Source organism: Trachypithecus francoisi, unplaced genomic scaffold, assembly GCF_009764315.1.
Source record: "Trachypithecus francoisi isolate TF-2019V2 unplaced genomic scaffold, Tfra_2.0 Lachesis_group9, whole genome shotgun sequence".
Classification (NCBI taxonomy): domain Eukaryota; kingdom Metazoa; phylum Chordata; class Mammalia; order Primates; family Cercopithecidae; genus Trachypithecus; species Trachypithecus francoisi.
In genome coordinates, this window is record NW_022681474.1 from 53,284,610 (window position 1) to 53,308,057 (window position 23,448).

A 23,448-nucleotide genomic window follows, 5' to 3' on the forward strand; every position below is an offset into this window, starting at 1 on the left:
CAAATAACTTCATTACAAATGACTTGGCTGGACTGTGAAGCCAAATGTATCTGAAAATGTATGACCCTCTCAGTCAATTTCATCCTAAATATTCACACAAACATTAAGGTTCTGGCAGCTGATCAAAGGACTGAGGAAGGCTGGGGGCAGAAAGATGCCTAGAAATCATTTGGGGAAAATGCATTTGTTTCCAGAAACCTATTCCATGAGATGGGCTTCCATCGCATGAGAAAGCTGATCTCAGCATGATCACCATGGCTCACTTTCTTTTCAGAACCCAGAGGAAGCCTTTGTGCCTTTCCCTTTTGACCTGACAATTCAAAAGTGGCACACAATAACATGACAATAGTAACACTCAATTCTCTCTCCTCTCACCATCTGTCACCGAGACACAGCTCGAAGGCCTGCCAGGCAAGGCTGTTACCAAGGAAACAGCCGTGTGTTCATCTCCCATGCTGTCATTAGCAGAAGGACACTGCTGTGTAGTCCTGGGGCCTCTCCTCTCTAAGACTAGTCTTGCAATCTAGAAGGAAGGGTGAACAAACTCAGTTTACATTTCATGTGGCAACCAGGAGGCACTCCCTTGACTCTGCAAATGTTTCTTAATTTTCGGACGCTTCCTATGAGCAGCCTCATTTGAATCTCTCAACTAGCCTATGTGTTGGAATCTAGACCCAGATTTCTCAGTGCTTATTAGACAAGTGCACCTGGAAGCAACACATGTACCTCCACTTCACATATGCAGTGCCACACTCATCTTCCTCCCCTCACTCACCCTCACTTCCCCTCCTCGTTCTTCCTAAAACACTCCTCCCCTCGCATTGGCTCACCCCACCATTAGCCTGCCAAGGGCCACATTTGGAGTGGTCCAGCTCTCCCTCATCTGGTTTCTAAGTTGTGAACATTCCCCAACAGGAACAACTCCCCAGTGCCCCCTCCCCTCCACCCCCTCTCTCACTGCCAGTGTCCCCTGGGCCGTGGCAAACTCTGGTTACCTTGGCTCGCTGGACCCTGTCTGCACCCCTCCTGGTCCACTCATCATGACTGCCATTGAACAAATTGAACATGCAACATTCTTGACTTAAAGTCTCCAATGCTTCCCATCACCTAAGACTCAAACCTGTGGCACCCCAGGTCTGCACCAACTGCCCTCCCCTTTCTTTCCAAAGTGATTTCCCACCTTTCTCCACACAACACCATATACCCTTGTTGCCCTAAGTGTGGTTCAAGAACCAGCAGCTAGACATCACCTGGAAGCTTCTCAGAAATGCCAAGCTCCCATTCAGGGCATGTGGCCCTGCCTTCATCTTCCTGCTGCACCTGTCACTCAGCACCTGCCAAAGCAGCCAGGAGGCCAGCCAAGTACCCTCTCTACTCATGCTCATTAGCAAAGGTCTAAATATCAGAAGGTATCAATAAATTATGTCTCCGTTCTCAAGATAGGTCAACCAAAGTCACTAATATAAGCAAATTTCACCAGACACCAGAGGACCACTTTGGGAAAGAAAGCAAAAAGTGGCCAGAACATTGCACCACAGCTTGCTGGAAGAGCCCCTAGGAATCCCTCCTGTTTCTGTTGACTTTTTAGTTGCCAAGAGAGGGTGATGCCAGCTCTGTGGCTCAGGACACTGGGGCAGTTAGAGGCTCCTACCCTCCAGCAGAGGACTTGGCACAGTGGGGTAACATCGGGTCACTGCAGGGCAGGGAATAAAGGGGACAAAAAGGATGAATGGCTCTGCTCTTGGCACCCTGAATTCCTACCTCATTGTGAGTAAAATAATCCCAGGACACTCTGACCCAGGCCCCAGTGGGTACAACACAGGGTGACAGGGAATGGCATGAACAGGGAGTGGAGTGGGGTCAGCCTATGCAAAGGTGGGGAAGTAAGAAGGCCCAAGAGCCTATGGACACAGGGCCAGCTGGGCCGGGGCAGCCAGAGCCAGGCTACAGCAGTCACTTCACTCCATCTTCTCCATTCTGCTGCCTAATTCCAGAATTCAGGCAAGCCACCAGTAAGTTTCTAAGGCTATCTGCAGGGGGTGAGATTTTTTTACTTGGAAACATCTGTCTGCTACCTCCTGGGTTGCACATCCCCATAGAAAAGTGAGAGTAGAAGAAATGGAAGAGAAAAAAAAAAAAAAAACTAACAAAGAAAAAGCCTTGTTTCCTGCCTGCCTCCCTCCCACCCAGAGGTGATGTCAGCTTCTGATGTTGTCCAGGAAAGCTCTGGAAGGAGGGGAAGCTGGTCAGCAACAGTCCACTCACCTGCCCAGGACCCTTCAGGCACTGCACAGCCTGCTTGTGGGTGAGGCCGCACAGACTCAGTCCATCCACCTGCAGGAGTCGATCACCTGGGAAAGGGACGGATGTCATGTCATGACCTGGTGCCTGAGGCTGCAGGAGGTTCCCTTCCAGGAGGCCCCTGCCTGGTGCCCCTCCATGCAGCCTGGAGAAATGGGAAAGGAAGCAGAGGTGCCAGGTGTCCCCCCGGAGTCAGCAGGAATCCTGCCTCTCTGAGCAGCCTCGGTCCCTTCTTCTCAGGCACATCACAGATCAGGGATATAAAAGCCTTTCTATTATTGGCTCACAGAATGGTTGAGCCAGCTCTTTTCAACCTCATCCTTCCTCCTGTTTTCCTATGAAACCATTTTTGAAAGTATTTTCAAGTCGCTTAGATATTTATATCTCCAGGATATATTTTTTTTATTATTATTATTTCAAAAAAGGTCAGGGAGGCATGGTTGATGCTGGAGACACCAGAATTCTAGGGGAAATGGAGATAAGTAAGATCCCAGGTTCTCCTTTTGGCTCAATTCTGGCAGTTTTGGAGACCGATAAAAATCACCCCCTTCCATCAGAGCAGTGGGAGGTGAGCAAAGGCAGACAGAAGGCTCAGGTGTCCTCCCCGGATGTGCGAGTGAGGTTACCGAGGTCCACTTGTCCTCCAAGGGAAGCCGTATGTTTCCCCATGAAGGCCAAAGAGCAACACAAGTCTTTTAAGTCTTCTAATATTTTTCTATCACCTATGCTTCCCAGTGTGCCACTGCAGAACCCCCAACCTGTCAAATGGCAGGGCAGGTTCATCACCCCCTTTCCAGGTGAGAAAAGCATGACCTGGGGTGGCAATCATTTGCGTAGTTTTCAGAACAGGAGCAGGGCAAGGCCTAGAGGCTGCCCTCCCTGTGCAGGGCTCTTTACACCATGGAGCACAGACTTCCCAATGAGACCCCATCTCTCACCCTGTAGGATCTGCCCTTCCTTGGCAGCTGGTCCTCCAGGAACAATGGATTTCACGTAGATACCACCATAGGGCACGCTGGTGTTAATGCCACCCTGAAAAACACAACAAAAAACTCACTACTCATCTGTCCTCCTCCAGGAAGCCTCCCCAACCTCCCTGCCTAAGGGAATCCCCACCTGCCCACCACTGTATCCCATGACCTCACCTCTGACTGGCACTGTCTTCTGTATTCACCTGTTGGTTTAGATTGTATTATCCACTGAGCAATAAGATTAGGTGTTCATAAGCTTACTAACAGAAACTATGTGAGAGATCTGGGCATGTCCCCAGCCCAAACACTGATACATGGCAGGTGCTCAGCAACTGGTCACGTGGGATGCGCCACTATCTCTCTATAGGTAGCGACCAGTATAGGTGGATATGGCTCTGGGCCTGAAGGCTTGTGCCTGGCACGTCTTGTGTGCTTTGATGGGCCAAAGGATACGTGCATTTTTCATTATAATAGATGTTGCCAGATTGCATCCCTATGTGAATATGGATATACTTATTCACATTTCCACCAGTTTTGTATGACAGTACCATTTTCTACTTTCCACCAGCTATATTTGGCCAAGCTGATAGACATAAAGTTTAAAATTTCATTTAATTTAATTTGTATTCCTGTGGCTTTTCATGGATTTGAGTGTTTTTCATGTGCTTAATGGCCATTTGGATTTGAGTGAGACATTTCAGGAATTATTTTTGAAATGAAATATCTGCAAAGAAAATCCAAGTTTTTGCCAGCCAAAGGAAATCACTAACCTCTTCTCAGCAAATATATATTTGTGAATAACCTAAAATTCAGTGAGTTTTTCAGACAAGAAATAGCTATGTTTAGTGTCTGATAGAGCTGTTACCCCAAGCCAAGAATAAATTGACCATATTTGGCATCAGCCTGTTCCCTCCACGTAGATTCATGAGCCTTATTGCTTGGTTTCTTACTTGGTCCCTTAACATCATATACTGCTGACAAATTCATTGCAGGCTTAGGGTCCAAGAAAACACATATCCTTGCTCTAGGTGCACAGCATTATCACAGGGGAAAGCAAAGGATGCCCTCCATTCACATCTCTCTGATTGATTTTCATCAATCATAGCATTTCCTTACTTTGATGGGAGGTGCTTCAATTTCCCATCAACAGTTAAATCCAACAACAACATTCCTGAAGTACAGACCCATTCCAGGGTCTCAAGATAATGGATCTCTTTCTTTCTTTCTTTCTTTTTTTAGACGGAGTCTCACTCTGTCGCCCAGGCTGGAGTGCAGTGGTGCAATCTCGGCTCACTGCAAGCTCTGCCTCCTGGATTCATGCCATTCTCCTGCCTCAACCTCCCGAGTATCTGGGACTACAGGCGCCCACCACCATGCCCAGCTAATTTTTTTGTGTTTTTTTAGTAGAGAAGGGGTTTCACTGTGTTAGCAAGGAGATTCTCGATCTCCTGACCTCATGATCCGCCCGCCTCGGCCTCCCAGGGATTACGGGCGTGAGCCACCGCACCCGGCCAGTAATGGATCACTTTCAATACTCAATAGTAAAAGCAGCACCTTCCAACCTCTGGCCTCTGGATTTTCACCAGCTTTGTGTGTGCCATTTCCCAACCCCTTGGGTAAACACAGTTACATGGGTAATCTCCTTCCACAAGGGTCTACCAGGTAGAGCACAGAAACCAAATGCAAAGTGTCAGTCCTGATGGAGGCCTGGCCCTTGGGATGTCTGAGTAAGAGGCTCCACACTGATTCTGTGCTGGATGACAGTGGACTGCCCCACCCATCCTTGGCCAGATGACAGTGGACTGCCCTTCTCACCTTTAGCTTGTGTCCCTGAAGACCCAATATGTTTCTCTCTCTCTGCAGTCCAGCTTGACCTCAGAGTCAGGATACATCACCCAACTCTGCCCACACTGCCTCCCCATGTGATTGGAGTTCCCTAGTGTATGTCCTGCTCAGCTTGAGGTTCCCCAGTACCTCTGTTTGTATCTGAACTCAACCCCCAGTGCAGGCCCCCACTGACTTTCCTTATTCACCCCTTGCACTTGTACACACTGAGCACACTGTCAGAGGTTGCCATTTGGGTGGGATGGCCACCAGGCTCTAGAGGGACATCTTGTTAACTGCTTTTCAAGCTCTCCTACAAAGTCTTACAGTTACGCTGAATCCAAGCGTCCCATCTTCTTTAACCAGTTCCACAAAGTAGATTTCACCAGCAATGATTTCCGGAGGTGATGGAGGACAAGAAGAACCAGCACCCTGCCATAAACAAACAAACAAAAATAAAGAGGGGATGAAGGCAGATGTCACCTCCTAGCTCTCACCTGCTCTCAGGAGCATTATTGCACCTCAGAAAGAGCATGAACTTTGGGCTGGGTCAGTAGGGGATGCATTTCTAGCTTTATCATGCCTTCTCCATGTGACCTCAGACAAGGCAGGAGGAAGATGAGGGAGCGATGGACTGGACTGATGCTACTTCTAGGCAGAGAATGCTTGGGTCACTGTTCATGTTCTGCTGTCCTTCTGCCTAGAAGATAGGGTCTTTTGTCCTATCTGTCCCCTTTACTTGGTGCTTTCTAATCACCATGCATGTCAGAAAATTCTAATAACGCACAGGAAAATAAACAAGCTGGAGGAAGCTGAACAACGAAGCCTGGATTCTTCCAGAGACCTTACATACCCCATGGTTGGCAAGGTGTTTTGTCTAAATTTTAAAATTCAAGGAGCAAAACAACTGCTGAGGGTGAGATCTGAAGTGAGAATGTAAAGTCCACCATACTACAGAGGATCATCTGGCCACAAAGTTGGCCACAAGACCCAGAAGAGCCTGCACCATCTGGGTTGGGTCCTACAGCCTGCACCATGGTCAGCGTGACCTTAGAGCTCCCTTACTCCCGTTAACTGCCCCCAACCCCAGGAAATCAACTCTCCGGTTTGCCGCCAAAGAAGCTGCAGCCTGAAGGCCTCTCTGCCCTGCTTCCTGACAGAGAGGACCTCCCAGAGGAAGGCCTGGGGTGAAGGTTTCGGCTCTAGAGGCCAATCCGTTGCATTCCAATCCCAGCTCTGTCACCTGCTCCCTGAGAGAGTTTGGGTGTGCTCCTTCCTTTGCTCTCTCTGTCTCAGGTACCCCACCTATAAAAGGGGTTGATAATAGGAATGGTCTCATTAGGTTACCATGGAGCTTCCATAAGCTAATACACATAAAGTGCTCAGGACACTGCCTGGTATACAAGTAAGCACTCAATTAATGGCAGCTACTACCATTATTCCTCTACCGGCCTCCTGCATACAGTTCCTCATGGGATGTGCTGTCCAGGTGAGCACCATGGCCAATTAGGAAGGCACTGTCATTCATGGAGTCCTATTTCATGCCAGATCCTTGTGGCAGGGGTCAAGACACACTACCCCAAAATAGGGCACCTTGGCACATTGGAGGAATTGGAGAAACAGCACATGCAGGAAGGTTTCTCTGACCTTCCCCTGCTCGTCTCTTCTGAAGCAGGCCCTACAACCTAGGAAGGATTTTCTAACCTTCCCCTGAAGCAAGGCAGAAGACCCTCAAGTGAGAACACCCTCCCTATATCCGGGAAAACGGAGCATCTTGTCTGGGAAGACACAGGGACTGAGAGAGGAATGTGAACAAGCAGGCCTTCACTGAGTTCCTCCCAGCTTACATACTCCTGCTTTTTGTCTTATCTCATTTTTCCATGACTCTCCATTCTTCATGAAACATACTCAGGGAGAACTGTTTCTTCAGGTCATTTCCATATGAAGGCTCACATGTCACATAAAACTTACAGTAAATACTTGTGGATGCTTTTCTCTCATTAATCTGTCTTTAGTTACAGGGGGCCCAGCTGATTAAGCTAAGATGAGTAGAAGAAAGAGACGGGTGTTCTCCCCGACGCTGGGCATAGTACCTTAGCTTCCACAGCTGTGGACAAGCATCAAGCATCTCTGTTATAAAAAGAGAAATGAGGTTGAAAGAGGTGCAATAACCTGCTTGTTTCAACCAGCAAGTTGTCCCGGCGAGAATGAGAAGGGCCACTCAGCCTGAGTAAGGGAAGAGAGGTCATGGAAGCCTTGTTTTCAAAGGTCTTGGCAGCCTTTGGAGAAACCAGTAATATCAGTTCAGCACCTAGGGCTGGAAACACTAGCTGCTGTGACCAACCCTGAGGCTGAAGGGCGAGAGAAGGGAGTGGTTGATGGACCCTGATAGAGGTGTGCTCTTTGTAGAGGGACACAGTCAACCTGTGTCAGCACAGGGAGAGAGTGGGATGAAGGGTGTGAGCTGCAGCTGAGACCCCAGCACTGCCACCCTGTCCTCACTCATCCCACAACTGCAGCCTCCTCCCGAGGCTTCTCCTGGGCAGAACCAAGCAGAACACAGCAAGCTGACTCAGTCCATGAGCACCAGCTGTGCAGGGCCCAGAGCGAAATGGAGAGGCTGGGGCATGGGTCTGGAGGGGCCTAAGGAGACAACGCCACTCAGAGTCCAAAGAGACGGCAGAGGGCGGCAGAGCTGGGACTGAAGCACACAGCCCTCCATACACCTACTCCAGATCCCATCTTCTTCTTCCATGGGGTATGGTCAAGACCAAAGCCACTGAGTTCCCAGCTTGAGGACCAATTCAAGGACAACAATAGGAGGCGCCTGATTGCCCATGCCTTGCCGTTGGCAGCAATCAATTTCCTCATGTTGCTATTATCATAACAATTATAATTAGTGACTAAGGACTCCAGAGGCACCCACACTGAGCCTGCGCCCAGACACTGACTAGGAACTCTGCCTTCTTCTACGCATTTTTCTCAACAACCATGCCGTGCAGGCATTTGCTTCTGTTTGCAGATGAGGAAGCTGTGGCTCAAAGGGGCTAAGTAACTTCCATCCACCTGACATGGAAAACAGAGAGCAGGGAGGGCCTAGGGGCCAGGCTGTTGGGCTCCACAGCCTGTTCTCGCTCCTCCAGATCTAGAAAGTTAACCAAGGGATGATTACCTTTAATGGCAGAAAGGAAAGCTGATGTCTCAGCCTGGGCACTAAGCTCTTCACCCCAGCCATGTCTAGTTCTTCAATATTTCTGTCCTGGTCTTGTGTGTATGACAACAAACTTGCCTGGTACCCGAAGCCCAGGATGTCTGTAGAGGAGACCCCAGAATTGGCTGTGCTATTCTTTTCTTCATCTGGGTTATTTCCACAAACACCTATAAAAGCAAGCCAAGAAAAAGTCAACAGCTTAAAAAGGCTGGCTTCTCGGTGGCATCTCTATGTGGGCACAGCGTTTTCCTCCAATGACAGAGGGATCTTTTATAGCTGCTCAGGAACAATGTGAATTTAGCTCCTCCTGAAAGATGTTGCATTTAGATTAGAGAAAGGGAAGATTATATATGTGATTTAGAAACCTAGATAGAGCTTAAATGACCCAACGATGAATGCGTAGGCTCAAAAGAAGTTCATAAGTCCAGCTCTCCCTTATTAAGCTTTAGCCATGTGATAGGCACCTTAGATATACATACATATAGGAAGATATGGACATCTTCCCATCTTCTCAGCAGACCACCATGAAGGTGTAATCCCTGTTCAAACATAAGAAAAAAGAGTCAAAACTATTAAGTATCTTGCCCCAAATCCTACAGCCAGCATGTGGGCACTTAAACCCAGCCTCTCCTGGACACCCCACTGAGCATATCTGCAACCACCATGTGATCCAAAAACCATCGTATCAGGTCCTTTTGGGAGGCTTGGTAATAACCAGACTGCAGGCCCCTCTGAGTGAAGGCTAGGCCACTGATTCCTGCTTACCCCATGTCTGACTTGTGACCTGGCACCGAACAAAGAAAAGAATATGAGGTTGTGAATCAGTAGAAAAACCTTGGGCAAGGTACTTAACATAACTGAACCTAAATTTTCCTGTATCTAAAGTGGAGATAATATCAATATCAATAATATTGTAGAGTTGATGAGGTTTAGAGATTATACATACAGAAAAGATTTTACATATGTAAAGATAAAAATATACATGTATATATGAAAGAATATATATTTCCTCATATATATATGGCTCTCTCATTCACACACACACACAGACACGCACAGCTTAGTACATGGTAGAGCCTCAATAAATGTATCTACTGTTAATATGTTATTATTAGCTACTCAACAAATACATGAGGGAGGAATGAATAATAGTCAGATTTTCTTTAGACCTGGATACAAGTTGATTTACTACTTTTGATACAGACTCATTAACACTCAGGAAAGTGCCCAAACTCACATGCTGAATGAATTCAATTTGAATAAATTTGATTTAATGAATTTGATTTGAAGTTATTCAAATCTAAAGGTATCCAGCAGGGAGTGGCTGGGCCACTGTTTCATAATGCTGCATTTCTGGCCATTTCATTTACAGATTCTGTCATCGTTGTCCTTCTGGCAGTATCATAAGCATCGGCTCATTATCTTCCACATCCTCCATGAGAGGTGAGGATGGGACCTACGAATGAATTGAAAAGTCAAGCCATGCTGCAACTGGTGTCCTGCCTAGTAGACATATGAGCTGGGAGACCTTCTTTGGTAACTAAAACTCAATTTATTGTAGGCCATGACAGAGGCTCATGATGGACATTTTATCTGTCTGATCCTGATCTCCAATCTAGCCCAGGTGCCTTAACAGCAGCCTAACCAGATAGAAGAAAGTCACAGTGGTCAAGTCTCTGCCACGGAGACCCAGCCAGCATCACCAAGGAAACGTCTTCCTCTGGCAGTGGCCCAGCTGTATGAGGAAACCCCACCATGATGAAGGCAGCATTGTCAAAAGGTAGCTGGGGCACCACAGTGAAAGGATATTTTATTCCCAGCCATTGTGGGAAACTCATTGTCTGGAATTCTAATGTGAGGTTGTGGTTTGAGAATAGCAGACCTCGAGTACCGCTTTTTGGCAACCTCCATCACAGCAAGCCATCCTTGGGCTATGCTGAATAGTGATTCGGTCACCTGCATTGTGTTTCCTGATGACAGATGGGACGGTTTGATTGCTCCTGTCAGTGGAGGATGTGGGAGAAAACACAGGGATTGCTGAACCACTGCAGAAAGGAGAGCAGTGGTGCTGGGAAATCCGACAGAGACAACAAGCCTGAGACTGGCATTGGGGGATGTGCTGAGGTCAGCCCCTGGGAGGCTTCAACCCCGGGATGAAGGGTGTGGGGCTGAGACCCCAGCACGGCCACCTTCCACCATCCATAGCTTCTGGACGGGGGAGCTGCATGGCACTGTGTACATATACAAGAGTGAGAGAGTGTGCACAGTGTTCAGAAGGCAAGGCAAATGTAGTGCCTGCATTTAGGAACTAGAAAATGCAGGCTGGTGTGACAGGAAGTCCTCCTGTATACAAAGGAAAACTGTACGACACCCCTGAAGTGTGAAGAAGCAATTGTGAGCCTGAATTTGCAAGCAGTCTGCTGGCAGTTTACAGGATCACCCAACCAAAAGCAGCAGTGGTCTCAGGAAACTAGGGAGAAGGGATGTTAGCCTCCTCCCATTACTTCCTCCAGGCTCCTCAAGCTTGCTCCCAACAAAAACAATAGTATTTTCCTGTGATATAGGCAGTTGTTGCTCTCTCATTCTTATCTAAAGGATGAAGAAAAACATCATTAAAAAGTACTTTACTCTTTAGGTTGATCATGAACACGCACATCAAGTAAGAAGAGCGAGCTTGCCATGAAAATTCAGCTTTAAGAACAGGCCAGGTGCAGTGGCTCATGCCTGTAATCCCAGCACTTTGAGAGGCAGAGGCGGGCAGATCACCTGAGGTCAGGAGTTCAAGACCAGCCTGACCAACATGGAGAAACCCCATCTCTACTAAAAATACAAAATATGCCAGGCGTGGCGGTGCATGCCTATAATCTCAGCTACTTGGGAGACTGAGGCAGGAGAATTGCTTGAACCCAGGAGGTGGAGGTTGCAGTGAGTGGAGATCACACCATTGCACTCCAGCCTGGGCAACAAGAGTGAAAGTCTATCTCAAAAAGAAAAGAAAAGAAAAGAAAAGTTCCCATTATCCTCAGCAAACTAACACAGGAACAGAAAACCAAATACCAGGCCAGGCATGGTGGCTCACGCCTGTAATCCCAGCACTTTGGGAGGCTGAGGCAGGCAGATCACTTGAGTTCAGGAGTTCAAGTCCAGTCTGGCCAACATAGTGAAACCCCATCTGTACTAAAAAATACAAAAATTAGCTGGGTATGGCGGTGCATGCCTATAATCCCAGCTACTCAGGAGGCTGAGGCAGGAGAATTGCTTGAACCCGGGAGGTGGAGGCTGCAGAGATCATGCCATTGCACTCCAGCCTGGGCGAGAGAGTGAGACCCCATCGCAAAAAAAAAAAAGGAAAATCAAATACCATATATTCTCACTTATAAGTGAAAGCTGAATAATGAGAACCCATGGGCACAAAGAGGGGAACAACAGACACCAGGACCTACTTGAGGGAGGAGGGTGGGGGTAGAGAGAGGGTCAGAAAAATAACTATTGGGCACTCTGCTGAGCTCCTGGGTGATGAAATGGTCTGTACATCAACCCCTGTGACACGAGTTTGCCTGTAATAACAAACCTACACATGTAGCCCTGAACCCAAAACAAAAGGTTAACAAAGAACAGTTCCTGTCTCCTCCCCAGCTGATTGCTCTACCTAAACCCAAACTACAGAAATCCTGGAGCAGTCACTGTCAACAAGGACTTTGGGTGGCAATAAAAAGGTCCTCCCTGCCATGCAAGGAGAGTTGACAGAAAAAAAAGACTGGTTGTATCCAGCCGTGTCTAACAAAGAATTAGAGTAGGTTACTCCCTTTCAGCAACACAAGCAGTGGTAATGCCCATCCTGCCCTTGAAATTGCAAAGCTTATTAATTTGTGCCACTACACTGCTTCTTTGCAAGCCAATACCACAAGGAAAGCAATACAGAAGACCTACGTGGACTCCAAGGTCTACTACCTCATGGTAATCATGTACTCCTGAAAATAGGGAAGGCTCTTCAGCTACCAAGAGTAGGTTAAAACATACCTTTTGACTGAGAAATAATTAACTCTATGTTGTCAGGGGAATTCTGGATCATCCTAACAGCCATGTTGAATGTGAAGCCCTCCAGACTGATATGATTCAGGGCTAGTATCTGCCCTCCTGGAAAAATAATACATCTAAATAATCCTTCCAAGAAAATAAAAAAGAGTGATTTCTTAAAACTATCTCTAGTGATTTAAAAAGATGTACCTGGTTTGATCATTTTTGCTTTTTCTGCTGGTCCTCCAGGTATAATAGAAGATATAAAAATGCCAGGGTCAGCTTGGCCTGCATACTCTCCCTCATTAATGACAAAACCTGTAATCCAAGATGACAGTCCATGATAAGATGATACTTAGTGATTTTGCTGTTCAGAGAGGTTAGGTCATTTCCCTGATATCACACAGCTACCAACTGGCATTAGCTAATAGTTACAGTCAGGTCTTCTGATCCTCAAATAGAAGATCCTTTCTACTCTGCCATAGTACTTGGAGAAAGGTGGATTATTCCCCATTAGTAAGCACAGCTAAAGCTAGGAGCACAAACCACCAACAGGCACTGGATTTTGCTTCAGTAGATAACGAGACATAGGAAAGAAATGATTTTTAATCAAGTACCTTGTTTCCATACCTTGTTTCCTGTACAGTTTTTAGGGTCTTAGAAAGTGGTTACTAGTAAGAGGTGAGATAAATTGACTCTTCTTCCCCATGGCTGACTAGAGGAAGGTTGCTACATGGTATTAGAGGAAAAAAATCTTTTTCTGCATTGTACTTAGATACACTGCAAAAATGTATCAGGCCTAAAAGAAAAACTTTGAAACAAAAGTCCCATTGCTCTTTGGAACAATTAAAGGGAGAAAAAAGCAGAAGTGATTACTAGAAAAGGCAAACGGAGAGGAAGGATAGGAAAGGGTAGTAGACAAGTTGAAAGGGAAAATAACACCCACCTCCCCACTTTGCCCAGTGGTAGAGACTGGGCCTCACCTGCAGGGAACCCTCTTACCAAAACCACGATGTGGGTCGCGTTTCAGTGTCACACGCACGATTTCTCGGCCTGGTTCAGCTGTAAAGCTCTTCCTCCTATTATTCTGTGACCCTAGAGGTAGAATCAGAGCACCACACTGTGCTTTTCCCCAAAATTATTTGGGAGCTAATACAAAAGGAGTAAACAGCATTTCACACACACACGTGCATGCACATTCACATGCACACATTCCTGAAAACAAAAGTAGCTCATATTTTATCTTCCAGCAGTGCTGGGAATGGACGCCTGAACACACACTCGCATAAGCCTCTCTGGAGTGTCACTCAGTGTTGCTCAAGTTCCAGCTTAAAGAGCAGGGGCAAGAACAGTATGGGCTATGGTGCGTGTTTTCTGTATGACTTATTGTAGCTATTTTGTTCTGCATTGGTTTTGGGACAAGACAGAGGATGAGCAGAGATGTATTAATACTTGCTGAGAGTGAAAACAAAAGCAAAAGCTAAAACAGAGATGAGATAGCAAAACCTTCCCATCCCAAGCCTCAAATAACCAGGGGTGACAAGTTGCCAGCAGCCCAGCCTGTGTGACCTGTGGTCTTCCCCTGGCTTGGATCATGGAGGAGCCCCAGACAGAGCCCTGAAGCTGTTCCTGGAGAGCTGGAGTCCTGGGGTGGGGCACTTCAGTGTGTGCCACAGCGTACTTGGGAAAATCCCCAAACAGTGACCCACCACTGCAATCCTTCCGCATCTCTCCCTCCCCAGGGACCTTGGCAGAAATTGGCAGACAGTTACTGGTAAAGAGTTGCCTGGCAGTTTTCCTGATTCATATGGTTTGGCTATGTCCCCACCCAAATCTCAGCTTGAATTGTATCTCCCAGAATTCCCACATGTTGTGGGAGGGACCCAGGGGGAAGTAATTGAATCATGGAGGCTGGTCTCCCCATGCCATTCTTGTGATAATGAATAAGTCTCACAAGATCTGATGGGTTTATCCGGGGTTTTCACTTTTGTTTCTTCCTCATTTTTCTCTTGCTGCCATCATGTAAGAAGTGTCTTTTGCCTCCCACCATGACTCTGAGGTCTCTCCAGCCGTGTGGAACTGTAAGTCCAATTAAACCTCTTTTCCTTCCCAGTCTTGGGTATGTCTTTATCAGCAGCATGAAAATGGACTAATACACTGATCCAATCCCCAGGTTTAATGCTCACAGAGTAGAGATATTTTTCCAAGTGTCAGATCTCTTTGTCCTTACATTCAATGGGGAACTGGCCAGGAGGATGCATGGCAGAAGGGACTGCCGTCTACTCTGTGTGTGTTTTCTGGTGAATACTAGGAAACATTGATGTTCTGGCCTGCATAAAGAAGCATATCTACAGTGAATGGTGCCTTTTTCTGAGCACACTGTCCATAGGAGGTATTATTCCTTCTGGATGAGAGTGTTGGGATTGTCTTCGCCAGAGCTAACACACTTCAGATCCACATATCCAGCCAAAGCTAAATGTCTCTTCCCAACCACAGGTAGTTTAAAAAGAAAACAATTCAGAAAACAAAAAGATTACAAACATTGTGTGGGAAGCAAAATGAAGTGGTGGTAAAAGACTCAAAGCGAGGGCGGAGCAAGATGGCCGAATAGGAGCAGCTCCAGTCTCCAACTCCCAGCGCGAGCCACACAGAAGACCGGTGATTTCTGCGTTTTCAACCGAGGTACTGGGGTCATCTCGCTAGGGAGTGCCGGACAATCGGTGCTGGTCAGCTGCTGCAGCCTGACCAGCGTGAGCTGAAGCAGGGCGAGGCATCGCCTCACCTGGAAGCGCAAGGGAGAAAGGAATCCCTTTTTCCTAGCCAGGGGAACTGAGACACACAACACCTGGAAAATCGGGTAACTCCCACCCCAATACTGCGCTTTAAGGAAACAGGCACACCAGGAGAATATATCCCACACCTGGCCGGGAGGGTCCCACGCCCACGGAGCCTCCCTCACTGCTAACACAGCCCTCTGCAGCGATCTATCCGCAAGGCAGCAGCGAGGCTGGGGGAGGGGCGCCCGCCATTGCTGAGGCTTAAGTAGGTAAACAAAGCCGCTGGGAAGCTCGATCTGGGTGGAGCTCACAGCAGCTCAAGGAAGCCTGCCTGTCTCTGTAGACTCTACCTCTGCGGACAGCGCACAGCTGCAGTCCATTAGGGGAAAGAGCGGGGGCGGTGCAGACGCGAACGACTCTGTCTGACAGCTTTGGGGAGAGCCGTGGATCTCCTAACGCGGAGGTTGAGATCCGAGAACGGACAGACTGCCTGCTCAGGTGGGTCCCTGACCCCTGAGTAGCCTAGCTGGGAGACATCCCCCACTAGGGGCAGTCTGACACCCCACACTTCACAGGGTGGCGTCACCCCTGAGAGGAAACTTCCAAAGAAAGAATCAGACAGGTACACTCGCTGTTCAGCAATATTCTATCTTCGGCAACCTCTGCTGCTGATACCCAGGCAAACAGGGTCTGGAGTGGACCTCAAGCAATCTCCAACAGACCAACAGACAGTCCTTCTGACTGTCAGACGGAAAACTATCAAACAGGAAGGACACCTATACCAAAACCCCATCCGTACGTCACCATCATCAAAGTCCAGAGACAGATAAAACCACAAAGATGGGGAAGAAGCAGGGCAGAAAAGCTGGAAATTCAAAAAATAAGAGCGCATCTCCCCCTGCAAAGGAGCGCAGCCCATCGCCAGCAACGGATCAAAGCTGATCAGAGAATGACTTTGACGAGATGAGAGAAGAAGGCTTCAGTCCATCAAACCTCTCAGAGCTAAAGGAGGAATTACGTACCCAGCGCAAAGAAACTAAAAATCTTGAAAAAAAAGTGGAAGAATTGACAGCTAGATTAATTAATGCAGAGAAGATCATAAACGAAATGACAGAGATGAAAACCATGACACGAGAAATACGTGACAAATGCACAAGCTTCAGTAACCGACTCGATCAACTGGAAGAAAGAGTATCAGCGATTGAGGATCAAATGAATGAAATGAAGCGAGAAGAGAAACCAAAAGAAAAAAGAAGAAAAAGAAATGAACAAAGCCTGCAAGAAGTATGGGATTATGTAAAAAGACCAAATCTACGTCTGATTGGGGTGCCTGAAAGTGAGGGGGAAAATGGAACCAAGTTGGAAAACACTCTTCAGGATATCATCCAGGAGAACTTCCCCAACCTAGTAGGGCAGGCCAACATTCAAATTCAGGAAATACAGAGAACGCCACAAAGATACTCCTCCAGAAGAGCAACTCCAAGACACATAATTGCCAGATTCACCAAAGTTGAAATGAAGGAAAAAATCTTAAGGGCAGCCAGAGAGAAAGGTCGGGTTACCCACAAAGGGAAGACCATCAGAATAACAGCAGACCTCTCGGCAGAAACTCTACAAGCCAGAAGAGAGTGGGGGCCAATATTCAACGTTCTTAAAGAAAAGAATTTTCACCATGGAATACTATGCAGCCATCAAAAAGGATGAGTTTGCGTCCTTTGTAGGGACATGGATGCAGCTGGAAACCATCATTCTTAGCAAACTATCACAAGAAGAGAAAACCAAACACGCATGTTCTCACTCATAGGTGGGAACTGAACAATGAGATCACTTGGACTCGGGAAGGGGAACATCACACACTGGGGCCTATCATGGGGAGGGGGGAGGAGGGAGGGATTGCATTGGGGAGTTATACATGATATAAACGTTATGCACATGTACCCTAGAACTTAAAGTATAATAAAAAATAAAAAAAGAAAAAAAAAAAAAAAGAAAAGAATTTTCAACCCAGAATTTCATATCCAGCCAAACTAAGCTTCATCAGTGAAGGAGAAATAAAATCCTTTACAGATAAGCAAATGCTTAGAGATTTTGTCACCACCAGGCCTGCCTTACAAGAGACCCTGAAGGAAGCCCTAAACATGGAAAGGAACAAGCGGTACCAGCCATTGCAAAAACATGCCAAAATGTAAAGACCATCGAGGCTAGGAAGAAACTGCATCAACTAACGAGCAAAATAACCAGTTAATATCATAATGACAGGATCAAGTTCACACATAACAATATTAACCTTAAATGTCAATGGACTAAATGCTCCAATTAAAAGACACAGACTGGCAAACTGGATCAAGAGTCAAGACCCATCAGTCTGCTGTATTCAGGAGACCCATCTCACATGCAGAGACATACATAGGCTCAAAATAAAGGGATGGAGGAAGATCTACCAAGCAAATGGAGAACAAAAAAAAGCAGGGGTTGCAATCCTAGTCTCTGATAAAACAGACTTTAAACCATCAAAGATCAAAAGAGACAAAGAAGGCCATTACATCATGGTAAAGGGATCAATTCAACAGGAAGAGCTAACTCTCCTAAATATATATGCACCCAATACAGGAGCACCCAGATTCATAAAGCAAGTCCTTAGAGACCTACAAAGAGACTTAGACTCCCATACAATAATAATGGGAGACTTCAACACTCCACTGTCAACATTAGACAGATCAACGAGACAGAAAGTTAACAAGGATATCCAGGAATTGAACTCATCTCTGCACCAAGCGGACCTAATAGACATCTATAGAACTCTCCACCCCAAATCAACAGAATATACATTCTTCTCAGCACCACATCGCACTTATTCCAAAATTGACCACATAATTGGAAGTAAAGCACTCCTCAGCAAATGTACAAGAACAGAAATTATAACAAACTGTCTCTCAGACCACAGTGCAATCAAACTAGAACTCAGGACTAAGAAACTCAATCCAAACCGCTCAACTACATGGAAACTGAACAACCTGCTCCTGAATGACTACTGGGTACATAACGAAATGAAAGCAGAAATAAAGATGTTCTTTGAAACCAATGAGAACAAAGATACAACATACCAGAATCTCTGGGACACATTTAAAGCAGTGTGTAGAGGGAAATTTATAGCACTAAATGCCCACAAGAGAAAGCAGGAGAGATCTAAAATTGACACTCTAACATCACAATTAAAAGAACTAGAGAGGCAAGAGCAAACACATTCAAAAGCTAGCAGAAGGCAAGAAATAACTAAGATCAGAGCAGAACTGAAGGAGATAGAGACACAAAAAACCCTCCAAAAAATCAATGAATCCAGGAGTTGGTTTTTTGAAAAGATCAACAAAATTGACAGACCGCTAGCTAGACTAATAAAGAAGAAAAGAGAGAGGAATCAAATAGACGCAATAAAAAATGATAAAGGGGATATCACCACTGACCCCACAGAAATACAAACAACCATCAGAGAATACTATAAATGCCTCTACGCAAATCAACTAGAAAATCTAGAAGAAATGGATAATTTCCTGGACACTTACACTCTCCCAAGACTAAACCAGGAAGAAGTTGAATCCCTGAATAGACCAATAGCAGGCTCTGAAATTGAGGCAACAATTAATAGCCTACCCACCAAAAAAAGTCCAGGACCAGATGGATTCACAGCTGAATTCTACCAGAGGTACAAGGAGGAGCTGGTACCATTCCTTCTGAAACTATTTCAATCAATAGAAAAAGAGGGAATCCTCCCTAACTCTTTTTATGAGGCCAACATCATCCTGATACCAAAGCCTGGCAGAGACACAACAAAAAGAGAGAATTTTAGACCAATATCCCTGATGAACATCGATGCAAAAATCCTCAATAAAATACTGGCAAACCGGATTCAGCAGCACATCAAAAAGCTTATCCACCATGATCAAGTGGGCTTCATCCCTGGGATGCAAGGCTGGTTCAACATTCGCAAATCAATAAACGTAATCCAGCATATAAACAGAACCAAAGACAAGAACCACATGATTATCTCAATAGATGCAGAAAAGGCTTTTGACAAAATTCAACAGCCCTTTATGCTAAAAACGCTCAATAAATTTGGTATTGATGGAACCTACCTCAAAATAATAAGAGCTATTTATGACAAACCCACAGCTAATATCATACTGAATGGGCAAAAACTGGAAAAATTCCCTTTGAAAACTGGCACAAGACAGGGATGCCCTCTCTCACCACTCCTATTCAACATAGTGTTGGAAGTTTTGGCTAGGGCAATCAGGCAAGAGAAAGAAATCAAGGGTATCCAGTTAGGAAAAGAAGAAGTCAAATTGTCCCTGTTTGCAGATGACATGATTGTATATTTAGAAAACCCCATCGTCTCAGCCCAAAATCTCCTTAAGCTGATAAGCAACTTCAGCAAAGTCTCAGGATACAAAATTAATGTGCAAAAATCACAAGCATTCTTATACACCAGTAACAGACAAGCAGAGAGCCAAGTCAGGAATGAACTTCCATTCACAATTGCTTCAAAGAGAATAAAATACCTAGGAATCCAGCTTACAAGGATGTCAAGGACCTCTTCAAGGAGAACTACAAACCACTGCTCAGTGAAATCAAAGAGGACACAAACAAATGGAAGAACATACCATGCTCATGGATAGGAAGAATCAATATCGTGAAAATGGCCATACTGCCCAAGGTGATTTATAGATTCAATGCCATCCCCATCAAGCTACCAATGAGTTTCTTCACAGAATTGGAAAAAACGGCTTTAAAGTTCATATGGAACCAAAAAAGAGCCCGCATTGCCAAGACAATCCTAAGTCAAAAGGACAAAGCTGGAGGCGTCACGCTACCTGACTTCAAACTATACTACAAGGCTACAGTAACCAAAACAGCATGGTACTGGTACCACAACAGAGATATAGACCAATGGAACAGAACAGAGTCCTCAGAAATAATACCACACATCTACAGCCATCTGATCTTTGACAAACCTGAGAGAAACAAGAAATGGGGAAAGGATTCCCTATTTAATAAATGGTGCTGGGAAAATTGGCTAGCCATAAGTAGAAAGCTGAAACTGGATCCTTTCCTTACCCCTTATACGAAAATTAATTCAAGATGGATTAGAGACTTAAATGTTAGACCTAATACCATAAAAACCCTAGAAGAAAATCTAGGTAGTACCATTCAGTACATAGGCATGGGGAAGGACTTCATGTCTAAAACACCAAAAGCAACGGCAGCAAAAGCAAAATTGACACATGGGATCTAATTAAACTAAAGAGCTTTTGCACAGCTAAAGAAACTACCATCAGAGTGAACAGGCAACCTACAGAATGGGAAAAAATTTTTGCAACCTACTCATCTGACAAAGGGCTAATATCCAGAATCTACCAAGAACTCAAACAAATATACAAGAAAAAAACAAACAACCCCATCAAAAAGTGGGGAAAGGATATGAACAGACATTTCTCAAAAGAAGACATCCATACAGCCAACAGACACATGAAAAAATGCTCATCATCACTGGCCATCAGAGAAATGCAAATCAAAACCACAATGAGATACCATCTCACACCAGTTAGAATGGCAATCATTAAGAAGTCAGGAAACAACAGGTGTTGGAGAGGATGTGGAGAAATAGGAACACTTTTACACTGTTGGTGGGATTGTAAACTAGTTCAACCATTATGGAAAACAGTATGGCGATTCCTCAAGGATCTAGAACTAGATGTACCATATGACCCAGCCATCCCACTACTGGGTATATACCCAAAGGATTATAAATTACTCTACTACAAAGACACATGCACACGTATGTTTATTGTGGCACTATTCACAATAGCAAAGACTTGGAATCAACCCAAATGTCCATCTGTGACAGACTGGATTAAGAAAATGTGGCACATATACACCATGGAATACTATGCAGCCATCAAAAAGGATGAGTTTGCGTCCTTTGTAGGGACATGGATGCAGCTGGAAACCATCATTCTTAGCAAACTATCACAAGAAGAGAAAACCAAACACCGCATGTTCTCACTCATAGGTGGGAACTGAACAATGAGATCACTTGGACTCGGGAAGGGGAACATCACACACTGGGGCCTATCATGGGGAGGGGGGAGGAGGGAGGGATTGCATTGGGGAGTTATACATGATATAAACGTCATGCACATGTACCCTAGAACTTAAAGTATAATAAAAAAAAAAAAAAAAAAAAAAAGACTCAAAGCAAGCTTCCTGTGTAAGGGTTCCTCTACCCGAGACCTGGCTGTAGCCTGGCCCATACCTGCATGCACGCTCTGAACAGGTGGCCCAGAGAGAGAGTCCCAGGTCATTGGCTTCTGGATCACACAGGCACTCTTCAGCTGCTCCCGTCCAGTGCAGGGGCTGCCGGGAAAAAACCATGAGGTTAGATAAGGTGGCCCACGGGGAAGGACAGTGAGGTTAGATAAGGTGGCTCAAGGAGGAAGCAATTTCTTGGCATTTCTGAGTATGGATGGTGGCCCAGGGAGGGCAGCTTTGTGTCCAGTCATCCAGCAGCTCCTCAAAGGGACCCCACTGAGGGTTGATCTAGTTATTAGGAGGGCACTGGGAAAAATGGCTCTAGGATCTTTATGTCTCAGAGGGGACACTGAGGTCACTCGGCTTCATATGAGCTTCCTACTATGTGCAAGATATGTGGCCCTGCAAGCCTCCATTTATTCAACCATAAAATAAGAATAATATTCCTACTTCCCAGGCTTCTAACGGAACTGAAATGGGATAGTAAGCATCAAACACCAGTCCTCTTAGTGGATACTGATGTTTTGTCATTTGCTCCTGTTTTCAGCTGAAGGCCTTCAGCCAGGCCAGGCACCCTCCACACCCCACCTACCATGTGACTGAGGGCTGCACAGGGTCACTGACCTGCTTGATCATTGTACATGCTTGCATTGGGTGCCACCTGATCATACCATGCTGTGAACAAGAAGCATTCATGCAGGCATTCAGTTGGCCCTGATGGAATGTGCCGCATGCTAGTAAATAATGTACTAGAGCCTAGCAGAATAATGAGTCAAGGGAGATGTTGCCCCAGCCCTGGGGTCAGTTCTGCACAGAGATAAGCTACATTCAGAGGTGAGCAATGTCTAGAGTGAGAGGGAACAATTGATGCAAAGCCGTGTGTCTCAGAGCCCTGGAAAAAGCCAGCTCTGGGCCTCCTGGGTGGCCAAACATCTGAGCAGATTCAGCCTCCCTGGTTACCCAGATTGACCCCACGCCTCAGAGCCCCATAGCCATCTCACAGCTTCAAGCAGCTGGACTATGGCAGGGGACGCTGGCATGGACAGTTTCCCGTGGACCCTCCCCCTGTACCCTTGGAGCTGTGACACCAGAGGTCTCTGCAGGGAGCTTGGTACTGTGCAAAAAAGCTGCATCTGGAAAGGGAAGAACAGGGGTGGTGGGGGAAGGAGAAGGCCAGCCTCACAGCGAGGTGCAGCACAGAGTAGCTTTGGAGGCTGGCGACGGATGAGGCCTCACTCTGACTTGACTCGTGTTTGTGCTTCCCTTGCAGCACGATAGACCCACAGTGACAGGGAACCCCAGGTGTCAGGCCTGGGCTCCAAAGCACTGAGGATAAAGGGTGGGTCAGGCATGGGCCCTGTCCTCTGGGAGTCCCCAGCCTGCTGTGGGATGCAGAGGGGATGACTTCCATGCCTCCTAGAGCCAACCAAGGAGCTCAGGGAGAGGCAGCGACAGGGTGTTCATGTGCTCAATGGATGGAGAAATCCCCACAGTCTGGGAGGAGCCGAGAGAGGCGATGAGGCTGAGGGGGCCTTCAGGTGGCCTTTAGGGAAAAGGAAGAGCTTTTCTGGGCCTGGGTTTTTATGACCCATGTGATCTGGGCCACACATACAACCCTCTACTGCTTAAAAGCCAATCACTGCCAGCCATAAAAGGATGAAATGTGAATGATTCCACTCATCTGAGGAGCCTGGAGCAGTCACATTCACAGACCAGAAGGAGCACGGCAGTGGCCAGGGGCTGAGGTGGGTGGAATGGGAGTTGTGTTGAATGGGTGCAGTTTCAATTTGGGAAGACGGACAAAACTCGGGGGATGGACTTCGGTGATGGTAGCACAACATCGTGAGTGGACTGCATGCTACTGAACTGACAAATGGTTAGGATGGTAGGTGTTATATTATGTGTATTTTTTACCACAATTTAAAAACATTTTAAATGCAAACTTTAAAAAAACTCATTTACTGAAAGCTTTCTCTGCCAGCCTCAGAGCTAAGGATACACAGGGCACATTGCTGTTCTTGAGAAGTTCCATGTTTAACAG

The 23,448-nt window shown here is 46.2% G+C and overlaps 1 protein-coding gene across 2 annotated transcripts in view; it reads right to left on the reverse strand.

Annotated features, from left to right (window-relative positions):
* FRMPD2 (FERM and PDZ domain containing 2) overlaps nucleotides 1-23,448 on the reverse strand; it is a 142,016-nt gene that overhangs the window by 15,950 nt on the left and 102,618 nt on the right. For both annotated transcript variants that reach the window (XM_033209176.1, XM_033209175.1), the window contains 9 exons: nucleotides 21,412-21,512; nucleotides 13,327-13,419; nucleotides 12,535-12,642; nucleotides 12,328-12,444; nucleotides 8,269-8,474; nucleotides 5,424-5,528; nucleotides 3,240-3,333; nucleotides 2,266-2,351; nucleotides 376-523 (listed from right to left, as the gene is read on the reverse strand). In XM_033209176.1, coding sequence (XP_033065067.1) covers nucleotides 376-523; nucleotides 2,266-2,351; nucleotides 3,240-3,333; nucleotides 5,424-5,528; nucleotides 8,269-8,474; nucleotides 12,328-12,444; nucleotides 12,535-12,642; nucleotides 13,327-13,419; nucleotides 21,412-21,512 — 1,058 coding nt within the window. The remainder of the gene's footprint in view (nucleotides 1-375; nucleotides 524-2,265; nucleotides 2,352-3,239; nucleotides 3,334-5,423; nucleotides 5,529-8,268; nucleotides 8,475-12,327; nucleotides 12,445-12,534; nucleotides 12,643-13,326; nucleotides 13,420-21,411; nucleotides 21,513-23,448) is intronic.